The sequence below is a fragment of the Vidua macroura genome, chromosome 18 (genome assembly GCF_024509145.1).
Source record: "Vidua macroura isolate BioBank_ID:100142 chromosome 18, ASM2450914v1, whole genome shotgun sequence".
Lineage (NCBI taxonomy): Eukaryota > Metazoa > Chordata > Aves > Passeriformes > Viduidae > Vidua > Vidua macroura.
The window spans coordinates 11,381,607-11,401,296 of record NC_071588.1 but is presented as its reverse complement, the minus strand read 5'-3'; the positions used below and the strand labels follow the sequence as shown (position 1 = coordinate 11,401,296).

At 42.8% G+C, this 19,690-nt stretch overlaps 1 protein-coding gene across 3 annotated transcripts in view; it reads right to left on the bottom strand.

Annotated features, from left to right (window-relative positions):
* SLC5A1 (solute carrier family 5 member 1) overlaps positions 1–19,690 on the bottom strand; it is a 42,441-nt gene that overhangs the window by 11,596 nt on the left and 11,155 nt on the right. The window contains exons 1-6 of one of the 3 annotated variants that reach the window (XM_053994047.1): positions 16,954–16,968; positions 15,884–16,016; positions 11,707–11,778; positions 4,384–4,488; positions 2,299–2,358; positions 1,845–1,949 (exon numbers count right to left, since the gene is read on the bottom strand). In XM_053994047.1, coding sequence (XP_053850022.1) covers positions 1,845–1,949; positions 2,299–2,358; positions 4,384–4,488; positions 11,707–11,775 — 339 coding nt within the window. In that variant the 5' untranslated portion in view covers positions 11,776–11,778; positions 15,884–16,016; positions 16,954–16,968. Of the gene's footprint in view, positions 1–1,844; positions 1,950–2,298; positions 2,359–4,383; positions 4,489–11,706; positions 11,779–14,308; positions 14,614–15,883; positions 16,017–16,953; positions 16,969–19,690 lie in introns of those variants that run through there. The other 2 variants (XM_053994046.1, XM_053994044.1) reach the window with 2 other exon arrangements.

The following is a 19,690-nucleotide window of genomic DNA, read 5'->3' as shown; positions in this document are numbered from 1 at the left end:
AGGCAGCGCTGCGGGAAGTAAAATACAATGGCTTGTCAACACGTGGATGTATTTGGATATCCAACGTGTCTGTGGGGAGGGAGGCCTGTGCTCCCTCCCTGTGCTTGTGCCTCTCCCCTCAGCACAGCTCCCTGCAGCCCAGCAGGGAACAGCCCTTCCCTCCCTGCTCTGGCCACCATGTGGACATGGTGTTGCACAGCATGGCATAGCAAAACCTGCTCTGAGATCCTCTGACAGCACCTGAAACCTCCAAGGATTGGCTGCTCTGCCTAATCTGAATCAGACAGAGTAAGTAAATCAGTCCTGGGCAGATCCTGCCCATCCAAATGCAGTACATGAGGCAGCAATGCAGAGACCTGTCTGTACACTACAGAAATCTCACCTGTACAGGCACAGACACTGCCAGAGCTGCTCAGGGCAGTTAGGGGAAACAAAAGACATGCTTAGAGGAAATTGAACACCAAATTTTTTCCCTGCACAGCACAGAGACCCGGCTCCATGGCACTTCCCCACAAGCACCTGGAATAAAGGGGTTGATGGAAAGCTGGGGTGGGCCAGTGGTAGAGTGGGGCCCAGGTAACCTGCTGCTGTATGGATCCCTTGACTATGGAGAGGCTGTTTGAGCCTCACGACCACACTGGAAGCTTATTTTCAGAACCTGTTTTTCCTGGAAACAGGACACTCCAACTGAAACAGTGAAAAATCCCAATCAGAGCCTCAGGCATGACACAGGCTGGAAATCAAAGCTGGATAGTAAATTCAGAATCTACACAGCACCTTGATAGGCTCACCACCAACATGTGTTGCTGAAAAGGAGAGTGAGTCAGTGACTGGAGGAGTTCCTCTGCTGCTGGAACGTCCAGAACTCTGTGTCGTACCCGGGAGTTCTGACTCTGATAGTTGAGCACAACTACAGCAAACTCTCTAATCCTTTTGAAATATACAGAAATCCAGCTCTGAGGCCAGCTCACACTACTAACCTGTTTAATTTATAACCTCTCTAAGGATCAGTTTTAATGTGAGAATGAGAGCAAAAGGCCAATCTTTTAGCTTAAATTGCACTATTATCACTCAGCTCCCATTCAGAGGGCAAAGACTAATCTGCCGTGACAACTTCTGCAAAACAACAGACTGAAGTATGCCTGAACTGTGGACTTCCTTAGAAGCTTGGTACTTTCAAGACATATGGAAAATACCAGCTCCCTTTACTACTCCACAGAAACACATCCATTTACTTAATAAACATTAACTTCGTAGTACCTTAAAGTTTACACCAATCACTTGCCCATTAAAAGAATCTCTCCTCTTCCCTCCTTTCACCTCAGCTGTTACAATTTCCCTCATTTCCATTTCCCCAGTCTTCCATTTTCTAATTCTTGTTATTCTTTTCTTATCCATAGTCCCCTTGCTCTTTTCCCTCATCTATATTACTGATGGCATGTTCATCAGAGGATACTAAAACAGATAAATATGAAATCTAGGGACAAAAATTCCTGCTCTGGGTTTCACAGATCCCTAAGATAACAGACCATAATATATTACCAGTTTCCCTCCACTCTGATGTTTTCTAGAGGAGAGCAAATGTAAAAGTAAACCCTAAAACTTTAGAAAGTGGACAAAGCACAACAAGCATCAAGAGACAAAGAAAAAACTTTGGATTGCAGCACAACGTCTCACTGGACAGAATAAAGAAAACACAAAATCATACTTTTACACTTGTTAATTCAGCCAAGAGCTCCAAATCTGAAATGATTGACCAGTTGTGAGAGCAATATTGTAAAAGGACATTTCTTTGCTTTAGATCAATGTAGAATGGAAGAAATTGCTGTAGAAGTTTCACTTACTGAGATCTTTGTGAAAACATATATGATCAGGGAAAGGACTGACAGGTAGACCTGGATCCGTTTCCCACCGAAACGCTTCCTCAGATACTCTGGCATTGTCACCACCTGTGGAGGTAGAGAAGGTTTTAGATAATGGGGAACAGGTACAAATCAAATTAGGGGAAGATTTTTGGTACTTAGACACTGTGAGAGTGGAGCACAAAATTAGGAGACTGTAATTGCAGTTTCAAAGAAGAGCAGCTCCAGGAATCAAAGGAGAACAAGGAAGGAGCACCAAGTACTTCTCAGCTGAGGTCTTAGAACAGAGAATCCTCATTTTTCAAGTACACAGAAATACCAGAGTGCTGTTCTGGCACACTCAGATCTCGTGCCATTCATAATGACTTTGCAATACTCCAGCCCTGAGCTGTAAGCACGAGCAGCAAAGAGAGTGTAATGCAGTGCTTTGACTTACCCCAGCTTTGATGTAGATGGGTACAAAGATCCATCCTAGAACCACCACAAATATCAGAGCCTGCAGCCAAGACAAGATCAGCTGAATTAGCCTCGTGTCTCTAGACACTGCTCCCTAAGACCATTTATCAGAGCCAACAGCAGCTGGAGACCAGTGAAATCACAAAAACCTGGGTACTACAGGGGTGTGGGGGGAGGAGGTTCTGCTCTGTCCTTTGATTCACAGTTGAAAATTTGGGGATGGAATCTTGGCTAAAAACTTCATCAGGTATAATGCAGCCTGGGTTTCATGCTAGCTGTCCCAAAGCACACATGATTATAGCACAGAGCTGATTTCTCCTCACAGGATTGCCCTCTAGTATTGAATTACAGCTGCACCAGTGGCACCAGACTATGCCAGCTCTCTTCATAGAAAGCCCAGCATGGCTGAATGCTTTACAACAATTTCATAGACTGTACAGGATGCACCACATGCAATTTGTAAAATATTTTGTATTTTCATATTACAATTTAATAATATATTTTCTGTGTCCATGTATATTTTGTGAACTACTGATCTTACTTATAGCAATGTCACAGGTTTCTGACTTAAATGGCTGGAATGCTGTCCAATATCGAGTTGTACATACTTAAATCAACAAATATAAAACAAATTCCTGCCCTCAGAGCTGCACTCTGTGTTTATTTTGTCCACAGGGTTTAGAGGGCTTTTAAACTATATCTTTTAAGTTCTGCCTTTATGTCAAAACTGTAAGATGGACAAGAAATACTGGGTCAGCTTCTGCTGTTATTCTGATACAAAATAGAAATAATTTGAATGGAACAGGGACACAGAAGGATGGCAACAGTCAAATTTGGTATTACTTTCATTACTTCTGTTATGTGTGATAACTGTGCCACTCTAAGTCATGAGCTCTGCAGTGTGTCTGCTCAAACACCCACAGACATCATTGCTGCTTCCCAACCAACCACTGCCGTACACTGTGTATTGATACTGGTCCAGCAGGAATCTCGCAGGAGAGAAAGTGTTAGAGATGTTTGAAGAAGGATTTGGGCCCTAGAGATTTGTGTTCTGTTTTGATTTGCTTTGTTCTGCTGCAAAAAGAAAGAGAATCAGGTCTGTCATAGGCCTGATTTCATCAAAAAGAGGGAGCTGACAGATAAACTGCACATCTCGTACAGTTCATTTTGAGCTTTGTCCTTTTCCTTAAACATTTCTATCATACCAGTACTTCATTATTTGCAACAACCATTTACTTGCTAAGGAACACAAGCCAAATCCCCCAGGGTGGGAGGATTCTTTCGCTGCTCAGAAGTAAATGCGAGGGAAGTATCGACCTGTGGAGGCTCATTCAACCCTTTGTGTCATGGCTAATTCCCTCCCCGAGGGTGAATTAGGGAGGTGAATTAGGTGAATTGTGTCGTTGTCACAACAAGGACATTGTCAGCCGCGCCCACAGAGCCTGAGAACACAAGGAAATGGGCTGCAGTCGTTCACGGGAGTCTCTGAGCTGCTGCAGTTTGCACTGACCCTGGTACTCCGGGAAGCTCATTTCTATATAAATGATATATACCTGTACTGGAACTATAAGCAAAACAAGAGCATCATTCCAGGAAGGAGAAGGTAAAGAGGAAAAGATTTTTGGAATGCAGGTGCTTGTGAAGGATGTTCAAAATTCCTTACAGCCTGTGAAGAAATCAAAGCCCCTTCAATAATTTCTACATAGCAAAATGCTGCAAAAAATACCATGGATTACCTGATAAATTCTTCCCAGCATCCTGTAGTCTGAAAATGTTGTTCACAAATACTTTGAAAGTAATAAAAGACATGCATAGATAAGAAAATCCACCAACTTATTTGGTTCAAACACTCTCTAAAAAAACCTCAACTGAAAAGTGTCACCTTTTCCAGTGGCTTAGACAGGTTAAACACTAGATTACATTAACTCTTACTGGTCTGTGCAGAAAACAAGTGTTGCCAAGCACAAACTTTGACAGTGCTAAATTATTAGGCAATGTTATTTTGATTAAGCTCTGCAGATAATCCAGATGTCACAAGTATTTCCCTGACATATATTCCACTTACATTCCACTCATATCCTCCAATGGCAATTCCTCCAGCTGCTGCTGTTCCTGCTATTCCCACAAAGTGCCCACTGCCAATGTTGCTGGCAAATAGAGAAGCACCAATCTGCAAAGAGAAAAAACAAAAATTGGCTCTTATGTTCATGGGAATTACTAAAAAATCCCCTTCACTTGGCACATTGAACTCATGCCTCTCTGTGGTGGTAGTGATGATGAGAACGACTGACAATCAATTTCCTTCATAGCTTGCAGGACTTCCACTTAATGTTCCCACTGAAACCAGAGCCTCCAGCCATCACATCTACAATAGTGAGGGAGAAGAGGATGTTGAATAAAATATCTTCCAGTTGAGTCAAAAAATATATTACACCAATATAGATTTTAAAATGTTTGCAAAACTTGCCAAACTGGCATTGGGATGATATCCAGGCAATCAGGGAAGAAAACTGTGATCTTCCTTGTTCAAGGAGGAAATGCCAAGGGCATCCCCACTTGTCAAACCTGCATTCCCTGTTCCACATTGCACAGCCTGTGCATCCAAATGTGCCATTGGTGAGAGCTGGACTTGGTTCACTTTTAGCCAAAAGGTATTTGATTACTGAATACAATTCTGAAAGCTGCATAGCAGAAATGTCTGCTGAGAAAATGCCTCTGGAAGCTAGAAGCAATAGTAAATCAAGGAGTTATAATTAAGGAGTGCTGGATCTTTAAGACCCCCAAATATTGCACTGATCATAGAAACTGAACAGTAGGGAGAACATGGGAATTGGTTAACAGGGAGAGATTAAAAAAATGAAAGGTTCCTGTTGGCTTACAGACAGGCAGGAGCCATTCACAAAGATCTAATCCTTAATCAAGTATCTTAGACAATAGAAAAGATGAAAAGGAATGAGCTTCATTTCCTCAAAATGAACACATTAAAAGGCAGCAGAAATACCCAGTGATAATTTACTGGATCAGGTACTGAATGATGCAGGGTGAGAAGTCAGGCATAAAAAAGAGGTTAGATTGAATTGAGTATTGTGGGCAGAGGACAAGGAAGCTGGAAAAGTTCTGAGATGAAAAAATGAAGTGAACATTTTTTTATTCTTCTCTATTTTTTCTTACATCGTCTCAAATCTAAAACAACAGCAACAACAATCACTAGGCTTAAAAAAAAAAGAAAGCAGGCAAGGGAATTTCTGCTGATGTCTTCCAATGCTGTCATTTGAATCATGGAATAGCCTAAGTTGGAAGAGACCTACAAGGATCACTGAGTCCAACTGATTTGAATGGCAGCAAATATTCACTCAATGTTTCTGGGAGCACAGAGACGATCACCTGAGTTTTGGGAGGATGAAGGATTTCATCACAGAATTCCAGCTCTGCAGAGCAGATTTATTCCATAGAGCTGTGGCATAGCCAGAAATAGCAACCACGCTCTTCAACCCACAATCCTGATCTCTGATAACAAATAGATTATCCTCCCCTATTTTTATTTGCAACACACAAATAAAATTCAGAGGGTTCCACTCTTCCAGGCTTACTGTTCTTCTCTTTCCTCAGTTTCATCTCCTGATTTCTTCAAGTCTTTTTCTGTAGACAAACTGTTCTTTTGCTGTGACAGGAAATTTATGGTTTTAAGTTCACACGGTTCTGGATTTGGGATTTTTTCCCCACATTTCTAAAAGCCAGTTGTGCCCTACAGAACTGTAACCAGTTGATCATATGACATTTCTACAGGACTGATAAGTTTTGCAACAAACACTGGCAAACAAAAGACCTCTGTTTCTTCTAACCTCTTTGTGACAGCAACAGTTTTCCAGAAATGATAGTGAAGAAAAAAGTACCACTTATACCAAGCATTAGCACTGTTGACCAATGCTTTCCTTGGAGATAAATAATTAAACTTAAATCTAGGTTACTAGAAATGCAATCACCAGAAAATATTAACCACATTCATCTCTGATTTTATTTAATGTGTTCCCTCTCCTGTTTCAAAAGCTTAAAGGTAGATCCAAGTAACAAAAGCAGCTAAAGAACTTTGAGAACTGACAGGCACAAGCTTTGGCTCGGTGCCTGAAACCCCAGGACATACTGCAGGCAATGCTGCTGATGCTGTGTCCTCAAATTTATCTAAAATAACATTGTCTTGAAAGAAAAATACAAAACCAAACTAAACCAATGCAAAACTACCAACATATTCAGCACCAGCAGGAGGACAAAACAATGTGAATGCAATTCCCACATTTACATCCTAATTTTTTTTCTCTGAATTAGGGAACATCCAATGCAGCAGAACTTTAAGATCAACATATACTAATAATGGATGCCATTTTAAAAATAGGTTTCAGTTATGTCATATACCTGGGAAGGGAGAACATGGCTTCATAGCCAGGAAAATGCAAATTACCCTTAAATCTACAGCACAATCACAGCAAGAAGAGTGCTGACCAGATACCCTCACACCCCATTGGCTGCTGATGCCGGAGGGGAAAGGGAAATTTCCCATCTGCCATATTTTAAGGATGAGGAAAGAAGGCAGATGGGATCTGGGCCTGAGCTGCCTTGCTGAAGAACTTACTGCTGTGGGATTTTTGTACTGGAAAGGCTGATTACTGGAATTCTTCATTTGCCATTGGTAGATGCTGCTGAACAACTTAAAAACTCTGGGCTGAAACTGGGAAAGGCAGAGGGAAACAATCTTCTGGAACTATTCTCAGTGAATGTGTGAGTGAACTGACTTTAAAGACAGATCTAGGAGGAAAGGTGAAGAAGAAAGTTGGTTGAAAGGGACAAAAGCTGCTAAGAGAGAAAGAGGATGAAAAACCTGAACTAACCTGAGGCAAACGTGGAACATTAACTCTTTTAATATATTTTAAGAGGTCAGGCCTTAACAAGAGCATTCTGTTCAGCAGAAGTAGCACCACCCTGAAACAGATGATGATCACTGTGTTTTTTCCTGTTATTCATTAACTCTTTCACCTTGCTCTTGTCATTAAGTGGAGGATGCAGTGACATCCCAGCCCTGGCCATTCCCAGCTGGATGGATGCATTCTGCAGGCCAGTGGCAGCTGCAGTGACTGTGCAGAATGCACAGCCTGTGGCTCCTCTCCCTGCCAGGACCTGCCAGCACGTCCCCCTTCCCCGTGCCCACCCTCCTGAAGGCATCAGCTCAGTACCAAACCTTTTCCCACTGATCCTTAGAACAGCAGGGGATCCTCTCACCCCACAGGGTCACTCCTGCAGAAGCTGTTTGTCAAATCCCTCTTCCCTGACACATTTCTCATTCCTACTCCTTGGGACTGTTCATGCTTTTCTTTAACTAGCAGCTCTACCCTGAAACATGGGACTTTACTCTGATGCAAAGGCATTACTTTTCCTACCTGAGTTTTTTGGGATCACCCTTAGTCACTTTGGAAAAATCAGTACAATGCAATATCACTGCCACACTTCCAAGGCTCTGAGACCCAAAGAAGGAAGTGTGAGGTTTTATTCTTCTTTCCCAGTTAATCTGAAAGTTCTATGAATTGCATTATTACCCAATTAAACCACATCTTTACAATTCCCAGTGTACTAAGCAGGAGGGATGGATGTTCAATAATCATCAAAATGCCTGTACTCCAACAAACCTGGAACAACTCAGGCTCACGAGCTGTTTTGTACTCCCCACTTTGTACTCTGAGACAGAAACAACACCTCCCAGCCAGCTGGAAAGCTCATGGATTCTGTAGAAATCCATTTCACTGGTTTCACTTTTCTATCAGAGCTTTGCTTTGATTACTTCATTTTTCTACTTTACCTAAAGGAAATGCAAATCTTATTGACAGCAGAATTGTTGTTCCTGGTTCCTCATAGCAGTGTCAGGTTCAGCAAGTGGGCAAAATCCTGAGACTATGTAAAACTTAACTGGCTACAAAGATCAGAGAAATCATGCCAGTGGTCAGTTCTGATGGCCACAAAGATAAACTGTGTACAGCTGAAGTAAGAACCTATTGGGTTTTTTCCCCTAATTCTTATCTGTCTGACAAAGATCTAAATGTACATGATCAGAAACGAGCTGAGTTACATTTCTCTTTGGAGTGCCCTTGACCCTGCACTACTGTTCAGTAAATCTTTTTAACAGAGCTGGCCTTCCCATGCCCAGCAGATACTCTTTGTCCTATTACCATTCATGCCTCAGGAGCTGAGGTGTAGAAGGTAACCCATAATTTTGTGCAGACAGCTCTGTCTGCAAAACTACACAACCTGAATAAGAAAATTCAAAAGCAGGAAAGCTTCAAAAGTTTGAGGGTTTTTAATTGTGCATGAAGGGCTGTTAATCCTGTGAGAGTGGCTGCTACCAAAGCTGACAGTTCTGCAGGAACAGATACTTCATGTCCTACAATGGCAGGAAGCATTTGGCTGAACCCAACTCCTTCATCTGGCAAAGGAAGCTGAAGTTGGCAAGGCCCATTGCTACAGAGCTGTCGCTTGCCTTGAACTTCTCTGTGTCTTTTTGGAAAAAGCAGAGCTGAATATGAGGATTTAAAGAGCCATGAGTCTCTCCTGAAGATATTTCCCTCAAAGCCCAAGAGACCAAAACCAGTTTCTTGAAGATTTTTCTCTGTTTCTACAAAAAGACAGTGGAAAGAGCACAGCATTTTGTAAGCATTTCTTACATTATGACTAACAACGACAGATTTCAGTTTCAGGTGATCTCTGAGAATGTTCTTATATCCTTTTATCCCTAATTAACCATGGAACTACTGAGATGACTACTCAGCCACTGCACAAGGACAGTGATTCCAGCGAAGTGAGCTCTCACCTCAGCCAGAAAACTAACTCTGGGCTTGGTTCTGCAAAATGCTGAACAACTTTCCTGGATTCTGCTGGAGCAGAACAATCAGAGCCAAAGCAGGACAAATTTGGTCCAGGATGTGTCTTGGTTCTACTTTATACATTGAGAAATCGAATCACAATCACAGTTTGCCAGTGACTGACAAACATTCAAAATCCATATTAAAAGTAGGAATAATCTCTAGCCCTTCATTTCCAGAGTCTCCTCTGGTCTACCAAACCACAGATATTATATGGTTTAAGTGAAGAGAATCCCTTTCCCAGCTTGTCAGTAGGAGATCCTAACACACTGCTAATGAGCCTCCTTCCCTCTAGGGTCAGAAAAGCCACTTGTGGGTGCCCTGCAGAGCACACAATACAGGCAACAACTGAAAAATACAATTAGTTTAGGGGAATTCAGTTTATACCAAGTTTTTGGAAGGATTTTTTTCTTCATTTTGTTCTGTTCCAGAAAGCAATTACATGACAAGGGTCATTATCCTGAAATGGCAGGGGAGAAATCTGACAAACAAGGGTCCACTTGCGAAACAACTGCCCCCACCCTGTCTGTGGAAATGCACTGAGGCTGTCCAGAACTGTTCCAGGTTAGCCCTGACATGGCACAAAAGAGAAGTCAAAGCACAAAGTAAAACATCACACACAGCTTTAGCAGTTGCAGAGCTGAGATCACATCTCTGACTAAACTTTCTATACTTTCATTGGTTTCCTCATCATTTCAGCCCAGTTTGCTCTGGGTGATGGACATCCCATCTACCTGCTAAGCTGTGGGAATTGGTGTTTTGGAATCTCTTTTTATCCAAGGCAAACTTTCCAGGGTGGTGCTGCTGACATGGTATTTAGTTTGTGGTTTTGGAGTGCTTGCTCTTTGTTTATTTTGAGTGATACGAGGAAGAATAGCAAGAAGGGTTCATTTTTATGGCATGGGAAGCCGCTCCTGGCATTCCAAAGGGAAGGACTGAAGAGGAGATCTAGGACTGCACTGAGGACCAGCACTTCGTCCATGCTGAGCTCACAGAGTCTGGGAAGGAGAGAGGGGAGCCTGGCAGGAACTCTGGGGTGATCCCTGTTGGCTTCCCACCAGAGGAGGGGAGCTTGCTGGGTCTGTTGGGTTTGTGTTGGCAGAGGACTCGGTGTCAGATCCTCTCGGGGATCATTGGGAGTTCTCAGTGCCACTGGAACAAGACTGAACTTTCCTGTGGTGAGTCTTTGCTGCCTTGCTGCCTCCATCTCCATTTATATCTGCACAAAAGGATATTCATATCCCCTTGACAGGCAGACAGAATTGCACAAGGTTAAAACCAGCCCCCTGATTAAAGTGACAGTTAAATAGAGTAATCTGTTTAGTTTCATCTTAAAATAACTTGGAAACTCTCTTTCCTCAATCTTCCAAAGGAACCTGAATTTCCTTAGATCTACTACATCAGATGAAGAAATCTTTTACTGTCATTGGCCTTTAATCCTTTCATGTCCTTAAAGAGGCTGTCCCAAATGCCTTCTAAAGGCAGAGAGCAGCTCTCTGAAGCACAGACTGAAAGGTGAGTAGGTATTTCTGCAGCCTACTTCAAGAAAATTCCTAAATCTTTAGGGAACCAATATTTACTCTCAGTCTTCTGGTCCTGTAACTGAATCAATGTGTGTAGAGTCTTGACTCCCAAACCTTAATGAAGTGCAGAAACATTTTCTGAGACTGAATGCAAGATCAGAAGTGTTGAGGAATTCCATTCAAACAAATGGAATCATGTAAAACACGATTCCATCTTCTGTATTCCAGTAATACAGAAAATGCAGGTTTGTCTAAGCTGTCTGCTTTTCATATTAAAGAGACTGTATGAATAGGAACAAATAGACAATTGTTTCTAACATCATTTCTGCCAAATAGCCTGATGGAATGGATGGCTAAAAACACTTTGTAGCTTTGGCTCCTGTTCTCTACCTTGGAAGACAATAGAGATCCACAGAAGACAATCAAGCTAAGCCACAGCTAATCTTTAAATACATTTAAAATATATTTTACCAATAACATATCAGAACATTTCCAGGATTTTTTCTCCTCGTATAGACCAGAACTTGTTACCAAAAGTAGAAACAATAGAGTGATAAAGGAGAAAATTTCAGTAAATTAATTCCTGTCTGTGATAACCTTAAAATGAGCCAGCTTCTTTGAGTGCAATGAAAAGAAAGGAGTCCAAATGTTGAGAAGTTTTAAAGTGGGATGAAAGGCAAAGCACTGGGTTTGTCTGTACTGACATTACCAGTGCATTTATATTCAAAGTTGATCACATAATCAAGACAGCTCAGACAACTTCCCCCAACACTTTTCCCTGCCCATCCCGTGGCTCTGTTTGAGCAGCCTGCCCTGTGACACCACGGCTGGAGAAAGAGTTGGATTTGCAGCCACACAGCAAAGCCATCAGAGCCTCAGCAGTGTCACAGAGCTCTTGATGTAAGGACTGGACAGTGCCCGGGTGCAGAGGCACATCCTGTGTTTTGTGTACACAGCACTCACCGGCCACCAGACCATGCTCCGTCCAGCCAGGAAAAACCCACCCACTGTGCCTCGGTTGGTGGAGTACATAGCCTGGAAAAAAGGGGAAAAGAAAGCTTTCATCATATTTCAAGTGTACTAGGCAAGCTATACACAGGCTGAGAACAAACAGCTAGAATGAAGGGATAAGAAAACACACAGGCAGGGTAAAGTGAAAGAAACGGAGTGGCTAAAAAGAACAACCTTATGATGAAGGAAATAATACAATGGAACAATGATTCTTTTATCTAGGTCTTCATTAACCATTCAAGTTTCATTCCTTCACCATTCATTATAGTGTGAAACACTAAATAAAATTAAATTTAACCAAGAAAAAATATCACTCAAGTAAAAGCTCACATGAATTTTTTGTTGGGGTGAAAAGCTTTTGCTTTCAGGCATCAAAACAGACTATAAACTGCAAATGTATTAACAGAAAGTATGCAGCTTTTTTCTCTATACTATCCTGCCCCTACAGGTGTCTGTTTTCTTGTTGTGATATCAGCATTGTGCCTGATTCCCTCTGAAATTCCAAAAGAAAAAGCCAGCTAAAATTTCCTTTTTACAAACTCATGTTGTCTTTGTCAAGGGATGGGCTTTAGAGGGAAGTTTCCTCCAATTTTTATCAATGACCTTGATCTATTATTTACTGGATTTCCATTGTCATCTCTGATGGACTTTGAACAGGTAAATAAAGAAAGAAGACCTGGGAAAATTATCCATATATTTTCTTCCGATGCAGAAGAAAGGAAGTAAATATGATGGATTTACATTTAACTACACACAGCAACTGAGTAAGTATTTGTCCAATACCGATGTCTTCATGGCTGGAAAGAAAAGACTCCAGGAATTAACTCAGCACACAATGGCTGAGAAGCCAGAGATCAGCCCCTTATTGTCAGAGACCTTTAACATGAAGTTCAACTACAGCAACAGCCAGACTCTCATGGTAAGACCCAGCTCCCTCCTGCCAGACAACAAGGTGTTCTGGTGGACTGGGGCTTCAAATTTTTAGCTATATTTTGGCCTCTACTCCTGTGCTGAAGAGGCAAAGAAAAGGTTGCGTCCACTTTGTGCAAACTGTAAATTGGTGGTGCCCCTCAAAATATTGCCAGGTTGTTAGAAAGGGATGTTTGTTCTGCAGCTGACTTTTCTGCACTGTGAAATGTTCCTGGGATGCTCCTGGAAAGCAGAGAATTCCTGAAGGGCAATCCCTCCTCTCTGCTGGTTACTGGTCAGGTGTTCAGGTGACCAGGAGGGTTTGCCCCAGGGAAACCCGAATTCAGTGCCGTTCCCCTGTTCCCACCACTGCAGCTCAGTGCATTGGCCCATTCTGTCAAACGCTTCAGCTCCGAGGTCCCAGCGCTGGGCTGGGAGCTGCTTTTCTCCCCTGGCTCCGGGGCTTCGTTTCCCTGGGCTCCGGGCGAGGGCAGGGGCACCGCGGCGCTCGGCCCCGAGCAGAGGCGCTGCACCACGGCTGCCCCGGGGCTGCTCCTGCTCACAGCCGCGATGGCTCTGCACCCTGGAGCCGAGAAACAGCCCCGGAACGCTGCCCTCAAACGGCACCCGCAGCCTCGGCCGAGGCGGCTCTGCCGTCCCGTCCCCGTCCCTGTCCCTGTCCCTGTCCCTGTCCCTGTCCCCGTCCCTGTCCCTGTCCCTGTCCCCGTCCCCGTCCCCGTCCCCGTCCCTGTCCCTGTCCCCGTCCCTGTCCCTGTCCCTGTCCCCGTCCCCGTCCCTGTCCCCGTCCCTGTCCCTGTCCCTGTCCCTGTCCCCGTCCCCGTCCCCGTCCCCGTCCCTGTCCCCGTCCCCGTCCCTGTCCCCGTCCCCGTCCCCGTCCCCGTCCCCGTCCCTGTCCCTGTCCCCGTCCCTGTCCCCGTCCCTGTCCCTGTCCCCGTCCCTGTCCCCGTCCCCGTCCCTGTCCCTGTCCCCGTCCCTGTCCCCGTCCCCGTCCCTGTCCCTGTCCCTGTCCCCGTCCCTGTCCCCGTCCCTGTCCCTGTCCCCGTCCCTGTCCCCGTCCCCGTCCCCGTCCCTGTCCCTGTCCCCGTCCCTGTCCCCGTCCCCGTCCCCGTCCCTGTCCCTGTCCCTGTCCCTGTCCCCGTCCCTGTCCCAGCGCTGTCGGCGCTGCCACGCCGCCTCTCCGCCCCCGCCGCACACGGCGTCCCCTCCCTTCCCACCCCTGCAACTCCCCCTCCCCACTATTTCCTACGGCATCACCTCGCAGCACCAATTCTCCCTGCAGCCCCAGCGCTCCGTGGGCAAATGCCACCTCTCAGGTCCAGCCTGTTTCTAAGAGGGGCCCTGGCTGATCTTTACCGATCACATCTCTCGGCTCCATCCCGCACAAACCCCATCGCTCCACCTTCCCCACTGGTTCCATTCATCCATCCAAAGGGATGCCTCCCTGGGTCACCATCCCCTCTAATGTAAATTAGTGCCCACATTTTGCCCACCATGCACTTGTTAACTATTTCAATTAAGCATCAAAATATTTATATAATTATACATTCTCCCTTACTAAGCTATTTTGGCAAGACTCTGTAATCTACCTGCTCATTAAGTAAAACAAAATAAAATCCCAACATACCCATAGTCCCACTGCCAGAACTATCAAAAAGTAGACAACAATAACAGAGATGTCTGCAGCATTGTTGATCCTTATGATGGGTTCCATCCTGGCTGCTTCTCTGGCTTTCTTCTTCTTTCTCTCCTTATGTGCTTCTTGCAGAGTTCAGGTTAATGATAAACTGCTGTCATCACCTACGTCGTATATAATATATAACTCCAGATTCACTTGTCTCCAGTGGGACACAAGTTGAAACTGCTGCTTTTCCTTGGACAACTCTTTCCCAAAGAGTCCTCCTCTGTTACAGGTGCTGCAGATTTCACAGTTCAGTGTCCCTGCCAAAGGTGCTCAGGGTTTTAACATCCACGAGCAGATGTCTGAGAAGGAATGACACAGAAAGGAGTGGCTTGGCTGCAATAAACCTGCATATTTACCTCACTGTGGGTGAATACTTTTTTTTTTTTTTTTTTAAGTGGTTGTACCTGTAAATCTAGTCATGGAAGATGTAGTTCTTTTAGTTGATGATGGCAAGCAATTATCTGTGAGGAGTGACCTGGCACCAGGGGAAAACCCAGGGGTCCAGGATCTGGGACAACCTCTGTGTCATCTCTCAACTCAGCAGCATTAGTCAATGGAGAAGCAGTTCTGTGTTTCTGGGAAGGAGAAAACTTGAATCTGCTTCCATCTCTCACATGGATACAGGTAAAGATGCATGTGAACACAAGACCTGGACCCAGGATCTTACTGGGCTGAATTTCAGGCTGTTTAGACCATGGTGTTGGCTCTCTCTCTTGTAGCTAATCAGCTCCACATTTGAGTAAGTTCAAAGTTCATCAGAGCTTGGGTCTGTTCTCCCTTTATTTGCTCCTCTGACTTCAGAATTAAGCTAAGCAAAACAAGTGGTCACAAAGATGTGGAACACACTGGTTATAGACAGATTCTCACAGCTCTGAGTAAGGAAGCTTCCCCAGATGATGCCCATCATCCTCTGTTTGAGCTAGAAGGGGTCAGAGAAATCCAGGGTATTTAGAACAATATATGCCAGGCACATTTCTGGGCTCTGAGGGTATCTGAGAGTCCCATTCCCCGCTTGATATTAGGGAATCATTATTCATTTACAGCCTTTTGGGTGCAAAAGGTGACCTGAAGTGACACTGAGCACAACAAGCAGTCAAGGACATGGGAAGCACAGCAGGCTGCCTGATCTTGCAGGTGTTATTTCCTCTGAGATGAAATCAAAGGCTGGCACTCTGTTCATTGGCAATGTTTTCTCCTGGGTAAACTACCCTGTGGTAATTGTGGCTAATAAAAAGCAGCAGAGAACCTATAATACAATGGGATTACTTAAAAGAGTGAAAAACTTTAATCTCTATTGTTTAAGCAGGTATACTCTTATAAAACAGTGCTAGCCTTTATTAGTTTAGGCATCTCTCCCAAACACATTCTTCAGTTTGTCCTACATGACTGTGAAATGTTAGCTTTAAATCCAACAGAGAAAAAATTAACCCTGGAAGCTGCTGAGCATCCAAAATTCCCATTAGTTCTGACCTTCCCTGCTGTGTATTTCAGTGGAAAATAAAAGACTTATTTACTAACCTTAATTATCAGGAAACAGTTTGCCTAAGATAGGCTGCAGATGGCACTTCTTTACAGAGATTGACGCATATTCCTCCAGGTCCTTGCACCTAACAAAAAGTTTGGTTTTCATGAATTCCATTTCTGTGTCAGTCTACAGAGGCAAGCAAAAGAAAACATTAGTCAGGAACTGATCTACCCTAATGTGCCTTGTGTTCTCACCCCAGCCTCTGCAGAAGAGAGCTCAGAGGCTGAGCAGTGCTGTAGCCTCTGTCCACAGCTCTTAGTGTGGCCACATCAACAAAATTCCACGGTTTGAAACTCTAATGGAGAATCAATGTCTAAAAAATAGTAATCACACAATTCCTATCTTTATGTACAGTGGAAACAAATGCAATTTTTTTTTTTTTTTTTATTTCTGTAGGCCACAAGCAGAAACTAAGCAGAAACCAACATCATCTACAAGACTGTCAGAAGGGGAGGCAGCTTTGTCAAGGCTCTGAATAGCTCATCTCCACATCCTCATATCTGCAGCCCAAAGAGAAACCTGGAAGCATTGTAGGTTGTTGGTGCAGCCAATGATTCACTGCTTGAAACAAAATGTATGCACTGAAAGGTCAGGCAGGTTTTCAGATTGGAAATAGACTAAATCTTTCTTTGTGTTAAAGCTTTCAAAGATAAGCAGGAGTGAATCTCCTGATGCGATGAGTGAGCACCCGTCAGAACACAACAGGCATTTCTTTGCCTCACTCTCAGCTAGCAATGTGCTCCTGTGGGTCTCTCATCATCCTGGAGGGTCTCTTCAAGCAGTTTTAGGGTTCCAATACTAGACAAATTGACAAATAATTTGATATACTGAGGGTATTTCTCTAGCTTTGCCTGTGAGCCAGGGCAATTTATTGAAGTACGAGAGATTTTAACAGGAGTGAGAAAATCAAATAGTTTAAGTAAGATAACACAGTGCCTCTGATCCGTGTCTAATGAATGCTCCCCCTGGTTAGAGCCTGGTGACTTTAAGCTTATCATGAATATGTCTGTTCAGACCTGATAGACAAAACAGGGAATGGAGGAGAGGGCAATTAGCTACAGACCAGTGAGGAACTGATTCCAACTCCCACCCCAGGCTGCTGATGGAGACCAAACGGGATAGATGTCATGGATCTGCATTCCCAGCTGAAAAGCCACAACTGTCTGATGGGGCACGGGGCAGCTCATGAACTGTGTAGAAGCTGCAGTTGCTGTGCTGTCCTCAGAAAATGGAACCGTAGCACAGAAAATGTGAGAGTTACTGGCACTTAGCCACGTTCTTACAAACTTTTGTGTAAAAGTCTTCCTTTTGAGGATGACAAATGATAAAGCAATGGTAAAACAAATAAACTACAAACAAAGAGAAAGATGCATCAGCATGCAAAGTACCTCCCACAGAGGAACTCCTCTAATCTTTTCCCTGGCACTCCTCCACATCTCTTGATAAAGCAAGTAGATTTCTTTGGGGATGCTCTTCAGAAATGCTAACTTATACAGTATCCTTTGTACAAGTAATGAAGGACAAACACAGACAAAAATTCTAATGATTTTATTTGCAGAAGGCCACATACTATGTTAGTAAATTCTCTACCATCCTTTGATGGTTTCCTAGTCAAATGGTGTGAACTTGGAAAAGAGTTCATATTTGCAAGTGGACAAAATATAAATTCAAAGGCTCTCAGCACAGCTTTCCTAATATGCTTCTAATAATGGAGGGTGGCAGTTAGAGAATTGTTCTACACCTTTTTTTGATGTCAGAAGTCCTTCTTCTCTTACTGCAATCTTGATTAAGTGAGCAGAACCTGGTTCTAATTAGAAGAATTAGTCACAGAAGGATGACAAAAATGTGGGAAACTAAAATGTGCAATCAGTTGAAGAGGAATTACTAAAAGAAAAAAAGATCTGAAGTCCAGTAGGTATGACGTAGATAGAAAAAAAATCAGCAGGAAAACAGGTGTTTTCCTAAAAGGTTATCAGACAGAAAGCAAGGTCATTCTATTCTTATTCACAGAAGGATCAGATTAAGAAACATGAACAAAACCACGTATTTATCAAGAGACAAAAGAGATAACAAAAATGAACACTTTCAAGACTAATTTTCTGATTAGTATCTCTACAGAGGAGAAATATCAGGACATAAAAATAGGTCTATATGCAGATAGACCAACAGAAATGAAGCAAGGAAATACATTCACTTCTTCAGCAACTGATTACATTATCTCTGTGTGATCACTAAGTACACAGCCCTGCAATATCTCAGCATTGCCAATCTTATAAAAACAACAATCTCGGGGCTGTATTCTTCCTACAAAACAGGCCAAGACAGCACACAATTTAATTTCTTTTTGGTTTACTAGTGTTTTATTAATTTTTATATTTAAAGAGGGTAATAGGGAAGGACTAATGGTAAGAGATGGCTTTGAAATTTCCACTGGGACTAGTAAAGTTGAATAACAGATTAAAAGTTGCTCCCCAAAGCCAATGCAGGCTCTCACCAGATTTAGCCACCTGATAGCAGGGCAAGTTAATACCCACAAGCGACTTCTCAATTGAGTAGTATTCTCATTAAAATATTAGTAGTAGTATTATTATTATCTCATAAATAATAGACTAAATAACACAGGACATGATGTATTATCCTCATTATCTAATCCATTATATTTTGTATATATTAAAGTCTTGTTAATCCTTTTTGGGATTTCCCCTTTCCCTTGAAACAATGTGTCCAGAAAAACATTTTTCAGAGATGGATACATGCTGACCTGCCACTTCTACTATTGCTAAACCTAAATAACAGAAGGAATTATGCAAAGGAGCTGCATAATCATCATCCCAGCTCTCACAAGTATTTTTAACACTCATGTTCCAGAAACATTTTAGGGAAAAAAGTATCTCAACTGCATAAAATACAGGAGAGAAATGAACAGGAGCTGAGCTGCTGATGTCCCTTCCACTGAAATAATTCTCCACTTTTCCAGGAGACCCAATGAAAGCCTTAATTGCCTTACTTGATTTGCTCAAACCCAATGCAATTACTCTTGAACAACAGACAGCCTCAGCCTTTGTGGGTATGTTTTGATTGCCCTACAGCAATAAACAGCAACAAATATATTATTATTTATTGTAGCTGACAGTTTAATTTGATTAAAGAAATTTTAGTGAAGAGGGGAAAGTACCATAATCTACTAATGTCATAGCCTAATATTAATGTCCAATTCACTCCACAGGGACCCAGGGGCTCTTCAGTTAAAAATGTTTGTAAAGTGTTTGGTTGAGAAATTAAATGGGGACAAAATCTTAATAATATTCTACAAAATATATATGAAACTTCTTGAAAATGAGAGAGAACAGAAAACATTGTTGGAGAGAACCTGGGGGAATATTCTTTAAGGAATCTCTGGTCAGGATAAAAGTGAAAAATTTGCCTGCAAACAAATCCCTACAAGGGGGAAGGAAAAGCTACCAAATCAACAAAACCCCCCCAACCAACAATAAAACAGATTATACACAGATTACTGTTGGAAAAAGAAAGGAGAGAAATGGCAATAATGAATGGTGTGAAAAATATACTGATGTCTGAAAACAAAAAATATCAATAAATTACCAGGTACATTTCTGCAGAGGTACCTCTCCCAAAATAAGTGTGATGCAGTCTTTGGATAGACTTTAAAGGTCATTTTGTAGAAAGAAGAACATTTCTGAAAGGCTTTATAGTTCATAGACCTCAGAAATGACTAGTTTTCTCCATTTTCTCTCTGTTATTTCAGGCTATGTGTGCATTTAGGTGAGGATTTCTCCACG